The sequence below is a fragment of the Cynara cardunculus genome (genome assembly GCF_001531365.2).
Source record: "Cynara cardunculus var. scolymus isolate 2C chromosome LG 12, CcrdV1, whole genome shotgun sequence".
Classification (NCBI taxonomy): domain Eukaryota; kingdom Viridiplantae; phylum Streptophyta; class Magnoliopsida; order Asterales; family Asteraceae; genus Cynara; species Cynara cardunculus.
Window position 1 is genome coordinate 3308 of NC_037539.1, and position 14080 is coordinate 17387.

Genomic DNA, 14080 nt, shown 5'->3' on the forward strand with positions numbered 1-14080 from the left:
AGATTATTTTTTTTATAATTTAATTTAAGTTTAATAATGAAATAATTTATTTTTGGTTTAATAATATAACATTTTATAACGATAATAATTAAGTATTATGTTAGAACTCAATGATTATCCTAACTATATTTTAGATTTTTTATATTTAAAAAGAGATGTTTATCCTGTATTTGATTGTGTTTATCTGCAGTTAGTTACACGAATTCAGATATGAGATGAAATCGGATAGGGATGAACGGGTTTAAGAGTTTTAAAAGTTTTTAAGAGTTTTAGTCAAATGCTTTATAAGATAGTATAGATAAACTCACATCTTATCTCAAAAACCCAATTTATCTTCTATAGTTTGCCGAATAATAGATGCTGCTCACTTATAAAATTAGTACGTTTAGATATGATTGTGGTTGACTTATTTAAAGGCATCACTCGGGTGACTTGGATTTTCATTTACGTGGAAGCTTGTTGAGTATTTATAATCAATTATAAACTCTGACGTTATATGGACAAACATACTGATCAAACTGTTTTTATGTGCAAATATGTCTCATACTCGGTCTAATCATTTATTTGTCTTGGTTTTCTTCCTAAGCGTTTATACTTTTTTTCATTAAGAAAACTAAACGAGCATAAAAGATCAATTCGTTGTAAACATAAATGTCGTAAGAGGAGGAGAACAATTAAATCTTTCCAACTTAATGTATTTTTTTTTTCACTGTACTTAATGAAGTTACAATTTTGTTTCGTCTTATGCTATAATAGTACAACCACAATAATACCTTTTTTGAATCGCATCTAAATATGAGTGTATTTGCAATCGAGTGGTTGTGGTTAATATCCATTCAGCATGTGTTAATATTTTTAAAATATTTATTAAATAACCTAGAGTACATAAAATGGGTCTACATGCATAAAAAACCCTAGGCTCTTCAGGGTCGTTAAACTCAACTGCGGTGACGATACTGTAGAGGAGCACCTGTGGGGTTTGACCGCATGCCTCTTGAAGAATGAGCCAACGACAAATAGGCAGTGATTTAATAGTAGAATATTTTTTTCGAATCAACCCGAACATTGAATTTCCGTAAAAGTTGTAATAATGAGTCATGACCAGACTGTTGGGCCTGGGTCTTGGGTCAAGCTGGGCCTAACCTGACCTTGTTAGCTTCTAATTATACATGGCCCCATTTTTTTTTACATTTGGGCACGTAGACCTAGAAAGTGAATCGACGACCCAAAGTTCTCCCAAAATGGCGAGGCAAAATTTATTGGAGTTGCTTGTTTTTTTCTTTCATATTCCATCGTCGAACAAATTTTCCCGCAGATAAAACCGAAGAATTTCAACTACAGAGATTTCAACCGAACGCCATTGAAATTTAGGAGATTTCTTCAACTATTCATAATCATTCTGCATCTTGTTGATCAATCAATGGCATTGTTCGATGAATTGTTGTTATGAAGCAAAGGTGGGTGATATTCTATATCTCTCTACATATGATAATCGATACATGGATCAAGATGTGTATGTATTTCTTCTATAAGTATGTATCGATGAGTAAATCAATTGTAGTATGCTAATCTAATGCTCATGTTTGTCCACTGTAACTGTCTACACGCTTACAAACATGTGTAATGTGTTTTACGTGTGTATATGTTGTTACAGGATCAGGTATATGATTTGAAATTATTCTCTAGGTGGCATGTGCAAATCGTCGATGAAATGTAAATTGATCAAGAATCTAATTGTGAGTTTGCAAGGCCCAACGTTTATGGCTCTTGTTAGGCCAACCAATTGATGTGTACTAGTGTGAGTTTGATCTAGTTAATTAGGATAAATATCTCAAACCGCAAAGATATTTTGAGCATTAACTTTCATAGAAACCCGTCTGACTTCAAAGATGAATGCAAAAGAGAGGTTTTAAATGTTGGGCTTTACCCATATGGAGCACCAAGTGTTCCTTCCAATGAATGTGGAAGGAAAACTCTAGGTTGTCAAATATTATATAGTGTTACTGGTTCAGTGTTGGATGCGTGGACCATGCTATGAGACTTGTTGATAATGTGTAAGAAGCCCTGATATTATACTAAATTACCTCCACATGACTTTTTCAAGCCATACGAAAATACTAGAAGAGGCCATCTTCGTCCTCTATTTCTTCAGAAGCTCATTACAACACAATATTCCATGTCTAATAAACCACCAAAAGTCACCATCTCCATTCTACCTTCTATAGAAGAACATGTAGGTTCGATTCACATTCTAAGTCACACTATTGTTCCACAAAAGAAAAAAAGTGGTGTTTCTGAACATTGATGGTAGGTGGTTATCATCTGTTTACTTTACTTCAACAGGCTCACTTACTACCAGTAGATGAATTTCTTCCTGTCTTTCAACCCAAGTGCAGCATCCATCCATACCACAGTTCTGGCTTCTACAGTTCCAATATCAGGTCTACAAAAAAAAAAAAAAAACAGTAACTAGTCAGATATAAATATGTGAAAGAGTTTATAAGCTTTCAGATAGACTCCAAAATACGAGGCACTGTTAATACACACCATATATGCTTTACACACAGTCCATATGCTACTCTAATTTGTATTTGCTCTAACAGGGGATGATAGCCCACGATCGGGCCTCTTTGCTTTCTATCAAGAGAAACCTTTTTTCCCTTGGGGGTTACAGCTAAAGGGACAGAGTGATCATAATGCAGTAATTAAGTTTTCACCACAGTCAACACTCCACACCTTTCCCACTATATTTAACAATGATAATGATAATAGACTAATGGGCTTTGACATAGATTGCATTAGGAGACGGTTCACGACAATCTGCAATGTTCAGTTTTGTATAGGATGGAACAAGTTGTTGGGTGGGGTTCTTATTCACTTCACTATATTCATAATTTTCATTTGATCTTCACGACATCTACCTGCAGATAGTGATCTTTTATTGCCTCAAATTTTGTGGTAATTTTAAACGTGAAGTAAGTCTAAAGATTCTTCCTTTTTTGCCAAAAAAAGGACAAACTCTTGGCTTTGTAAAGAAGCTCACGTAAGTAAAGCTATTAGCTATATTACGTACTTTTTAGAGATTTGATTCACATAAATTTTACATCAAAATAAAGGGGATAGAGCGTCTTTTAAGCATCTGTAGTTACACTTAAAAATTTGAATATACTATATGGTAGCCAAATAAGAATTAAAAACAGTAAAACAAGAAGAAAAAAAAGGCCAGGTAAGCTAATTTAACAACTCATTAACGTTTTCTTTTTCTATCAAACAGGAAAAAGAGGCACAAAATCTGAAGTTTATTGATGACTAAAATTGAGGAAACAACTTAAAGTTCATTGATTTTTTGCATTATTTTCACTTTTATAGCCTTAATTGTAGCATGCAATCACTCTAATGCCCTTCAACTGTGATTTCTGTGTCTTAACTTTAGGAGTCCATTAGACACAACGCTTTGGACAACTTGACCATTAAATACGAATTTAGCAAAATCACTCTTTGTCCAAGTTTTGATATTAAGTTTCTTTTCAATTTTAAAATTTTAAATAGGACTCCTGTTCATACAAAGAAAAACTACCAAGTGGAGTCTTTTTGGATGGAGGGCATATTAGTTTTCTTGAGTTTCTTCTACCAAATTTTCATATTATTCTGTCAATCATTAGATACTACAATCAACTTTCACGGATTCTGTCTTTAACTCACAAAATCTCATATACCTATGTCCAAAGAGTGGTGGCAAAAAGTGCCTATAGTGTATATGTGCTGATTCAAAGATTTTTGGTGAGCTGTGCTGATTCATTTTTTAACTAACGTAATGGCATGCCAATTTGCTTTTGAATTTGATATCAAGTAGTAAAGTTGTTAAATCGGTGGATAATGAATCTCTGTATACTTACATTCTGCATCTGATTTGATCCAGCATTCTCTATTCCAGTTGGTATCACCCCCACCATATGTGGAATCGGACATGTTGCTCTTTGTGTGGTTTGCACTCTTTTCAGGCATAGGTCTATAAGGAAATATAATGGTATCTTCCGGTAGCATTTGATTTCCGTTTCTATACCTCTCCTGATTGGTGAAGTTGCTTCCTGTTACATATTTCCACATGTTTTGAGATTTTTGTGAAATAGCTGAGGCTTCAGGATATAGCCTGTGGAGCATGCGTAGGATCTGCATGGGTCATATTAGAGATTAGGATGCCAAACTGAAATTTATGCTTGATTTATTAGCAGTCAGTAATGGGTTGCACATATGTCTAGAAAACTGAACCAAAATTAGTTTATCAGGATCAGCCCTCATAAGCCAATCAGCCAAGGAATTGCTACTTAATCTCATAGGGTGAATGGACATGCAATGCTCTGAATTGTATGAATATAAATAGACGTACCTTGTGCAGTTTTTCATCAGCTGAAGCAGAATCAACGGTTCCTACAGGAGCTGCTGTAGAACATTGAGAGGGAGTGTGAAGAGTTCTTCTTTTCAGTATCTTTTTTATCAAATGCATGGAAGATTTATCAGTTTTCTTTTCCTTTTGCTTTTCTATGTTACTTTGAGGTTCAGTTTTTTCCTGTGACTTTTTAGATTTCTGAAACAGCTCCCATAGTGATGTTCTATGGTCCTTTACTATAGTTGTTTCTGGTAGTTCAACTTCTGAACCAAAGACATAATGCTTAAGTGGATTAGCTACTCCGTTCTCATTGTTTGTAGCCGAAGGCTTGCCACTATATGCAGTGGTACTCCCATGTCTGCTTTTTCCAACATAGGTGAAACTGTTTCTCCAAGACAGTTGGTTATGATCATATTCCTTTCCTTCCACACTCAGCACCTTCTCTAACTTTTCCTTGACGAGTTTCAGTTCATCTTCAGTTGTTCCAGTTTCATTTTGCATCATATACTCAATAGACGTAGAAAGTTTTGGTGTTGCTAGATCGGTGATAAATAGATCTTTTCCAGGAGTCCTGAACATATGGAATCCATGAAAGAGTTCAGACAGAGAAACAGATGGTCTGTCTTCCACATGCTCACCATCAGGACTTGCTGTCTCTAGGCATGCAAATGACTTTTGAAACTGGTTGCCTTGTGCTTTGCTAGAAGAGTTGACATAATAGTGTGATTTGGGATAGCGTAGTAAGCTGTTGGATGATGGCCAATCTGTAGGACACATAAAAGGAGTTCCCTGCTCATTAATCATATGATATTGATTTCCTCGAGTCGAAAGAACACATAACAAATATGTTTAAAAAAGGTGGACAAGATGCACGACTTACCTGGGGTAAAAAAATTTAGGCACTCACTGTTAGTCCGCCTAAACTTGCCATGCATTCCTCCTAGTAACTGCAATAAGATAGGTAAGCATGAGTAATAGCAGAGGTACTAACATACTTGTATACAAATAGAACCTCACCTTCATGGTTTTGGGCAGAGAGCTTAGCTTGTGATCAATTGGGAATGAAGGAAGATAAAGCTTCTTATGTGAATGGACAAGTTCTTTTTTACTCTTTATAGATGCTTTGAAGGTCTAATTTATGGCAGGTGGACAGCAACATAGAGGAAATAACAACGTGTCGGCTAGATATTTGTATAAATATCTAGTATGTTTAGGTCTAGATTAGCCCCAAGATACTGAAAGTTTTATAAGTCATTTTATTGTATTGTAATGGACTTTGGGCTTATACATTGTATTGGCACCTATAAATTTGTAAGTTTTGCTTTCAATAATAATTAGGCCAACCTGTTTGTTCCATACACTCTGTTCTTCATTGATTCATATTTTGAGTGTTAATCAATTCTTGATTTGCTGTTTAATCTGGGATCTACATGTGGTATCAGAGCATAATCGAATCATTCTATTATATACGATCATTCAAAACAATAATATCAAGTTTGATTCTGTTTTTCTTATGGAACATTCCTCGTATGATGAACAATAAGCTCTTAATCCAAATTCTTGGTGATTTGATGCTTATTTCTTTGATGATAAATTGATTCTACTATCATAGATGATCATTCTGGAATCTCATCAATTAGAAATTTGTTACTAGAGTGTCTAGAGTTACTAGACCTTTGAGTATTCTCAATCATTGATCTAACCTGATCAATTAGAAATTTGAGTGATTACAATCATTGTTCTAGAGGTATGGTTGTGATTTAGAGTTTTGAGTGCCGATAGTCATTCATCTGATTGAGAATTTTGGATCTGGGATTTGGTTATTCAGTTTTTTCTGAAAGTATGAAGGAAATCGGCTAATCTTTCTTGGTTGACAACTGCTGATCAAGAAGTTGTGTTCTTAATGTTGTATCTCTTCGGATTTCATTGTCAAAAGGTGTTTGGTCTGGTTATTCAAGCTGATATTGAAACCCCACTTTGTGAGTTATCAAAACAAGTTCTTAAGCTGAAAGCTTATTTTAAGTCATGGTTCAAAGAAAGATTCTTTGTTATTAGACTGATTCTGCACAGTGGAATGTCACATAACTTGCACATTATCTACCCCATTGTTGGATGAATCAATATACTTATGGGCTAGCTGAGATTCTGAGGTTAATGGTTGTGTTGAGCTGTCTACAGACTATAGCTGCTTGTTGGTGTAACCAGTGGCGTTGAAGGCACATCGAATTTGATTTTAAAGTTGAAACTGAAGAATAAGAGCTTCATTCAAGGGGGAGCTTGAAATGTTCTTCAAAGACGAGCAATACTAAAGTTTTCCAAAGAAAGCGGGGGAGATTATCTCAAGGCTTGAGAAGATGCTTCCTTTATAAAACTTTAGGGGTAGACCGTTTAGCCCCAAGATATTGAAAGTTTTAAAAAAGTCATTTTATTGCATTGTAATACTCTTTGTACTGTGATGGGCTTTGGGCTTATACATTGTATTGGCACCTATAAATAGGTGTCTTAGGTTTAAAAATCATTATGAGAGTCGATTAAAGAGAGTTGCTTTGTAAGTTTTGCTTTCAATAATAATCCAGCGTACCTATTTGTTCCATACACTCTGTTGTTCATTGATTCATCTTTTGAGGGTCAATCAATTATTGATTTGCTGTATAATCTGGGATCTACATAGTATCTAGAATACCTTGTGGACCTACAAGTTGATGCTTGTATATTTTGCTTGCCATGCCATTAGCTATGATGGTGATTAGGGTAATGATTTTTTCAGGGTGTGCAATGTTGTCTGAAAATCCAGTACTCATAACTTCACTAAATGTTGGAACATTGAGCCATGAATTGTGTTCGTAGATATATTTCTTCGCTGATTTTGCTTCTCGTATGTGCTCAGGTTTTTGGTACTTGACTGCCTTGTATAGATTGCCATGTTTTTGCACTTGCTTGGCTTACAGTACATCCTTAGCCTAATAGTTGTGTCATATGTTAGGTCAGTTTGCCTCCATACAATTGCAATTTAATTTTCGGAATTATCATGAAATAATGATATGGTGTTTGGATTTGACAAACAGCATAATGATTGCTACAGGTTCTTGTAGTACATTTTTTCATCAAAAAGGATGCATTTTTTGCTACAGGTTCTAAGTCATCAAAATCATCCTTATCCTGACAATGTTTTTCGTTTGACATCGGTTTACATTATTACGTCTAATGGCTACTAAAATGAATCTCAAGTAGCTGCTTTATGCTCTACAACCTAAAAGGAATTATGAATCTAGATAATTGTATGTATCTACTTTATATTTCCCTCCTTGCCAAAAATGCTTAATTTCCCCCTTGAATAACTGATAACAATAATGAGAGGGATGAAGTTGGTATTGTGGCAGATTTGGTCCCAGTGTAGCATTAATATATAATTATTTTATAGAAATTACAACATCTATTTTGGTTGGTTGGCTGGCATGTGCTTTTGAATAAAATTACCTCCTTGTGATTTGTGTGTCTTTTCATTTAACAACAGGTGTCCAGTTGATGAGTCGTCAACTTTTGTCTTTTGATTTATTCCATCTCAGAAGTCGTTAAGGTCTCCCCTACGGCCTGGATATTTTATGTACCTTTCAGGTATGCATAATTTCTTTTGTCTTTGTCCATCTTTCAGGTTATTACTTGGGTCAAGTTCATTTGTTCGGGTTATCAGCAGATTTCCATTTTCTCTCTTTGGATAAAGAAAAGGAGAACAACTTTAGGTGCAACTGCAACGTGTCTATCTACCCCACCATCTGAACAAAGGGATTATATATATGCTTAATTAGGCTGGCTGAGTAAACCTTCAATATTCGGTTTAGTGCTTGCTGATTGTAGTAGTTGATGAATCCATGGCCAGACACTATCTATAGATTAGCTGTCCTGGGGTAGGGAGTAACTTACTTTGATGTAAACAATGAGTTTTAGAGTTGCCACTAATCTAATCCATTTCACGACAACAACTGCTCTACCATTTGAGATAGAGGTCATATCAGTCTACTATTTGTATCGAATCAACATATTTTATTAGAACATTTCATTAAGTTTTTAATTCTATGATCATTGAAATTTCAAAGAGGAGAATCCAACTCAATAATGCAATGGTTGTGGAGAGATGTTTCTTGTTGACAAATTGACTTTTTTGATCCTCAAAATCTAACCAAGGCAATAACATTTAGTGTTCGATGCTGGTTGTGAAAAAGGTCGACTTGGATATTTTGGACAGGTCCCTTTCCTACCTTTTATGAACTTTTTCATATAAAATAGATCTTGTCAGGTGCCATGCTTGTCGTTTTTTTTTGAAATTCATATGTGAATGATAACCATCCACCACTATATATAATATCTGTTTGTCTGCTAGCATATGGCTCAGGCTCGTACAGGCTTTGAAGCTTCATGGGGCCCAACCTTTTTGGCATCTGTAAATAGGAACAACACCAAATGCCCTAAACACTAAACAGGGATTAGAGCCAACCACATAACCAAACTGACCCCATTTAACTATCCCACTGTGAAGCAACTAATTTCATACGCCCTTGATGGCCATAAAGAAAATCCAGTCATTTGGTTGTGGGATTTGGACTCCCATATGTTCACTCAATCCCTGTTAAGCGATACCGAATAGTATGTTGGTGATTTTAGTGTTGTCGACCATTTGGTGTACTTGTGATTTTAGGAGGTATGGAGTGCAGACTCACAAATGTTGCTCCTACCATTTTAGATCGTCAAAAGACTGACTTTATGCAACTCTTGTTGAAGTGATTGTATCTATCATCTGTTTAGTAGGCCTTCATTTTATTTGTCGATGCTTTCCTTAGAATTATAGGCACAGTTCAAGATCCACTAAATCTAACTGAATGACTGTACACATGTTAGGGACAATGTTGATTGGCTGCAACCTGTGTGGACATTCGCAACGAAGGTAAACGTCTACTCACTTGTAATTCGTATCTACTCATTATGCATTTGAATTACCTTATTTTGATCAGGAACACTGGCCCATCAATATTCTGAACGATTACAAGGCCGTTCTCTAATTTTCTCCATTAACAAAATGTACGGTCAATCTAGGGGTCATTTGGTTGTCATTAACTCCTCTATAGATAAAGTTGTCTGTGTTGGTTAATCTATCTACTTTAGGAAAGTTTTTGTTTGAGATGGTTGGTTTATAGATTGAAGGAGTGTGTTTTTTTGGCTTTCTACATAAAGCTCCTGCCATATATCATTAAGCCACTATTAAACAGGTATAGTTGACCGAATTTGCTGTGAATCATATTAAGCACATTAAGCTACTAGCACATGGCAAACATCAAACAGACCCTAAGACAATCTTATATATATATATAGATGAAGGATCGTGTGAGAATAAGTGTTAAAGGTGAAAAGCGTAAGAAATGATCTGGAGTTGAGCCGATGCATCTCGGGATAGAAATTTGGAGCATCAGTAACATAAATGCATGAGATGTAATTATAAAATAAAAACTGTCATGCAATGCAATGCAATGTTTTCACTATCTAGTTGTTGAAGTTGAATGCCAATTGAAGTATTTTGTGTTGGGTAAATTTAGAAGAAGACAAAAAACAGACAATGTAGGAGTTGCGTCATTGTCACCTGGGACAACACCGATGAAGACATGACATGTCATTCTCTTATTTGAGATTTATAAAATAAGAGTTTGATGGAATGGAATTGGGAAAATTAATAAAATCCATTTTGTATTGGGCCGGATGGTAGGAGTCAGCCCAGTAGTGGATTTGTTCTGTTTTTGTATCTGAAAAAAGGGGTGGTAGTGGATTTGAGATTTAGATGTGTTTTATCTATCACTTATCAAATAAACATACTACTTAACTACATGTTTGTTCCTTACGCCTTGTTTTTCTCTTTTTAAAAAATAAAAAATAAAAAATAATCTATACTTTATTACATGTTTCCTTCTCCATCTTTTTCTTTTACCTACCATCATTCCAACTTCATATACCGACTAATCTATGTTGTCAATTTTATTTTCTTGAAAAGGTGTCTCGACTAATTCTCGTAAATTTTTTAACAAACAAACATAAGGGATTTCAATAAATTAAACTCGTTTTCGTCTTGTCTCGCCGCCTAACCTAAGCTATAGTTGATGAATCTTGTTGGATTTTATTGTCCATACCGAATCTTTGTGTGAACCATCACCGATATGATATGATATTAATTCATAGTTTTGCACTAGAAAAAAATGGAGAAAATTTGGAGTCTAGTTTGAAAGAGTTTGCGCCATGTGGGTCGTTCTGAATTGTCATGAAACTTTTGACGACCATTTTCTAACACGAACAAGAGAAATTTCTAAGGCGTCCGTATACGTAGCTATATATAGTTAACACATCTCAGTCATGGATCTTGTCGGATTGCCATGAAACCTTACGTGACTCATCTCCAAGATTTCTATTTCAAAGAGGTTGGCATCATATCCATAACAAGATAGAATCCCATGTCACTGTCCAAGGTCACAAATTTACAATTACAAACTCAACACCAAAGTTCAGGTTCACCAGCTGCCAATTACAATTACAATTACAATTACTGTTAGAACCAGAGACTAAATACTGAAGGACTGTTGCATTGATACTAAGAAATGAAGGGGCGAGTTACATAACTGAAAAGCAAAAGAATCTCCTAAAGAATAGCTCTATCTAATGACCAAGTCTTATTCAAAACAGCTACTAACAGTTACTAGCTAACAATTACAATTACAATTACAATTACAATTACAAACTTCAAATACACTACAATTACCAAAACTCAAAACTTTATACACATGTACATGGAGCAGTCTAGTAACCAATCAACCGCTTATTTATACGGTACACATGTGCATTAATTTATAAGTAGTTTTGGACACAAACATAACATACATTTTCAATTACTTGTATATACACTGCATGTGTTTTTCTGGTCTACTTAATTTAATTGGACTTCTTATCTTCAAATTGCTTGTCCTCCTCCCCCATCTTCCTTTCCATCTCCTTTCTCTGCTTCAAGTAGTGATCGAATGCTCTTGGAAGGAACTTGGGAATCAAAAACCCAAACAGATTGATCGAAAAATAACCCAGATTGGCCACAGCTAGAACCCTTCCAAACCAAAACCAAGCAACATCCTGCACATAAAATCAACCACTATCAACTACACAATACAAACCGAAAAGATGCGTGGATTCATATACAATTTACCTTGATTTCAGCATTTACAGGAAGGGTCTTGTTAAGCCACACATCCTGAACCCAATCTAAGACTACAAAGATCCTCCTAACCGTATACAGCATTGGCACCAAAGCTCTCACAGGAAGTGAAAATAATGATAACCCACTTATGATGTTTTCTGTTAGTATCTGACATGAAAGCAAGAACAAATGTGGCGTTGCTGACTGAACAGCATGCTCATCTCCTCTCGCAAACCCACCCAAAACATAAGCTAATGGTAGAAACAATCCAATGGTGGTTCCCAATATCACATATGCTCGGAAGAGGCGGTTTCCTTGGAATATGATCTCTGATCTATGACGAGTGGTGGAAGAATTAGGAAATGCTAATCGTGACAGAAGGAGGAGATAGATGGTGGTGAAGGCTGGGAAGGCAAGGTCAAAAAGTGGGACCAGACCACTGGCTGAAAAAACCATAATGAAAGCTACTAATTGGAGTTCAATCACACGTAGAGATCCCATGATACCACCCACCACCGTCTGTTGTGGTGGTTGTCTGGTGGTTTCCTCAGGGTCAGGGTTAGAGCCGGGAGCCAGCGCAAGGGATACGCCTGACATTTTGTCTTTGAGTTTGCAGTATGATCAGATGGTCTCTAGCAATATAATAATCAAAATCAATTTCAGAAAGATCATGGATCAATTAACAGATGGTACATATGTTTGAATAAGGATCGGCATACAAAAATCAATCAAACATACATATAATATGAATGGAATAACAGAATTGAGGGAAATCAAAAGGTAGAGATGATCTTACTCAGCTCAGCTTGTTGTCCAGAATTAAGCTAGAGATGGAGGTAGCCTGGCGACTTGAAGTTGAAGAGGCAAGTGGTGCTGATGGTCTGAAGAAACTACGTGTCGTTCTTACACCATACGATACGTGTATGTATGGGCAGCGGACACGCATAATTTAATTATAAATATTTTATTACCATTCAATCCTCTGCATATCCAGTTTACATACGTGAGAATGGAAGTTCGAGATTTCAACCCTTTTATCACTTTTAACCTCAACTACATGTATTACTTATATTATTACTTATATTTTGAAAGGAAATTGATCTGATGTATCTTGTTTTATCTTATTAATATTGATATTTAATTATAATTGATTTAAGAATAAAGATATTTTTTTTTATGTTTCTCACTATAACTTCTTTTTTCATTGAAATGTGATCCACGCAACTTTGTCACACGACCTAAAGATGCAGCCATAGAGTCGCCTGCACACTTTTTTGGATGCCTATGTAAGATTACATGTGATTTGATCATCTTTATATTCTTTTAAATAGTTAGCATTCTCGTTTGATCATCCCCTCTCTCTCTCTTTCACATTCTATTAATCACATGTGGATTAATTCGGTTTCTAAATTTACTTTCAACCGCATTTTATAACCGCCTTTAAATTTCAAAATGAATAAAATCAATGTTTGAGATTATGTTTGTAGGGTTGTAAGAATTTCATGGTTCGTATTTGAAACTCCTATATATTTGAGAACCCATAAAATTATGATAACCTTGAAAATTAGTATATCATGGGTTATTTCGTATAATTTTTTTTATTCAAGACAAATTTAGAATATTGATTAACATATATTTGTTTTACGATGTGTTTGTTTTATAATGTGAATCTTTTAGACTGTTTGTGTAACAAAGGTTAGACGTAAAAGTTTCAGATTGTGAACCGTGCTTACATATGAAATAAACACATTGTAAAACAAATATATGTTCATCAATATATTAAATGTTATGAGAAAAAAATTATACAGCGTATGATATATATATATATATATATATATATATATATATCTTTGTGACAAGGGTTTATTGGATTTAACTTTATCGTCATGGACCATGATTAACCGCACATTGCCATTGTATCTGTGTTATAACTCAATTATATGAACATTTTTATGACGATGTATTGATACACGATGTATTTTATGACGATGTATTGATACACCGATAAAAAGAAACACACCCTATTTAATATTAAAATATTTAAAAACGCAACGGTATTTTTATTTATTATTCTGGATGGTAATATATTTAAATAATGACACGGATATATTAAAGAGTAGCAACCCATGTATACATGTGCCATCCCTTTAAACACCACAAGTATTGCCAACACATTAATTAAGTCCAAGTAAAGAAGATGTAACATTTATATGGATTCAAACTGTATCAATTTTATGATCGTTGATGAATTTTTATATCTTGGCATGGAGGATATGAAGGCCGATTTCCAATTCTGAGATTTACTAACCGTCTAAATTCACAATGTAACTAGGTTTTTTTATTTATAAAAAAATTTATTTGTTTGAAGTATATCATATCATGTTTTATTCAATTTACATAGTTATTTGTAATTTGTAATATAATAATATATTTACATATATAAAAAGAAAGTTGGAATTAAAAAAAAAGCTGAT

The 14080-nt window shown here is 34.7% G+C and overlaps 1 protein-coding gene across 4 annotated transcripts; it reads right to left on the reverse strand.

Moving 5' to 3' along the window:
• Positions 1–10989: 10989 nt before the first annotated feature.
• LOC112523253 lies at positions 10990–12479 on the reverse strand. 4 transcript variants are annotated; one of them, XM_025132780.1, is made up of 3 exons: positions 12403–12479; positions 11634–12238; positions 10990–11542 (listed from the first exon to the last, which is right to left on the reverse strand). In XM_025132780.1, exons 2-3 carry the CDS (start codon positions 12201–12203, stop codon positions 11351–11353), a joined length of 762 nt encoding a protein of 253 aa, XP_024988548.1. In that variant the 5' UTR covers positions 12204–12238; positions 12403–12479; the 3' UTR covers positions 10990–11350. The 4 variants fall into 4 exon arrangements, with proteins under 4 accessions (XP_024988548.1, XP_024988545.1, XP_024988547.1 ...); XM_025132777.1 differs by having other exon boundaries at positions 11616–12238; XM_025132779.1 differs by having other exon boundaries at positions 10990–11561; positions 11616–12238.
• Positions 12480–14080: the final 1601 nt, after the last annotated feature.

What these genes read in the sequence shown, in the direction of transcription:
- LOC112523253 (XM_025132777.1), bottom strand. Translation starts at nt 12,203, where the DNA reads ATGTCAGGCGTATCCCTTGCGCTGGCTCCCGGCTCTAACCCTGACCCT. An exon ending in CTGTAAATGCTGAAATCAAG is followed by an intron (nt 11,543 to 11,615) that starts GTAAATTGTATA and finishes TTTTATGTGCAG; the next exon opens with GATGTTGCTTGGTTTTGGTT.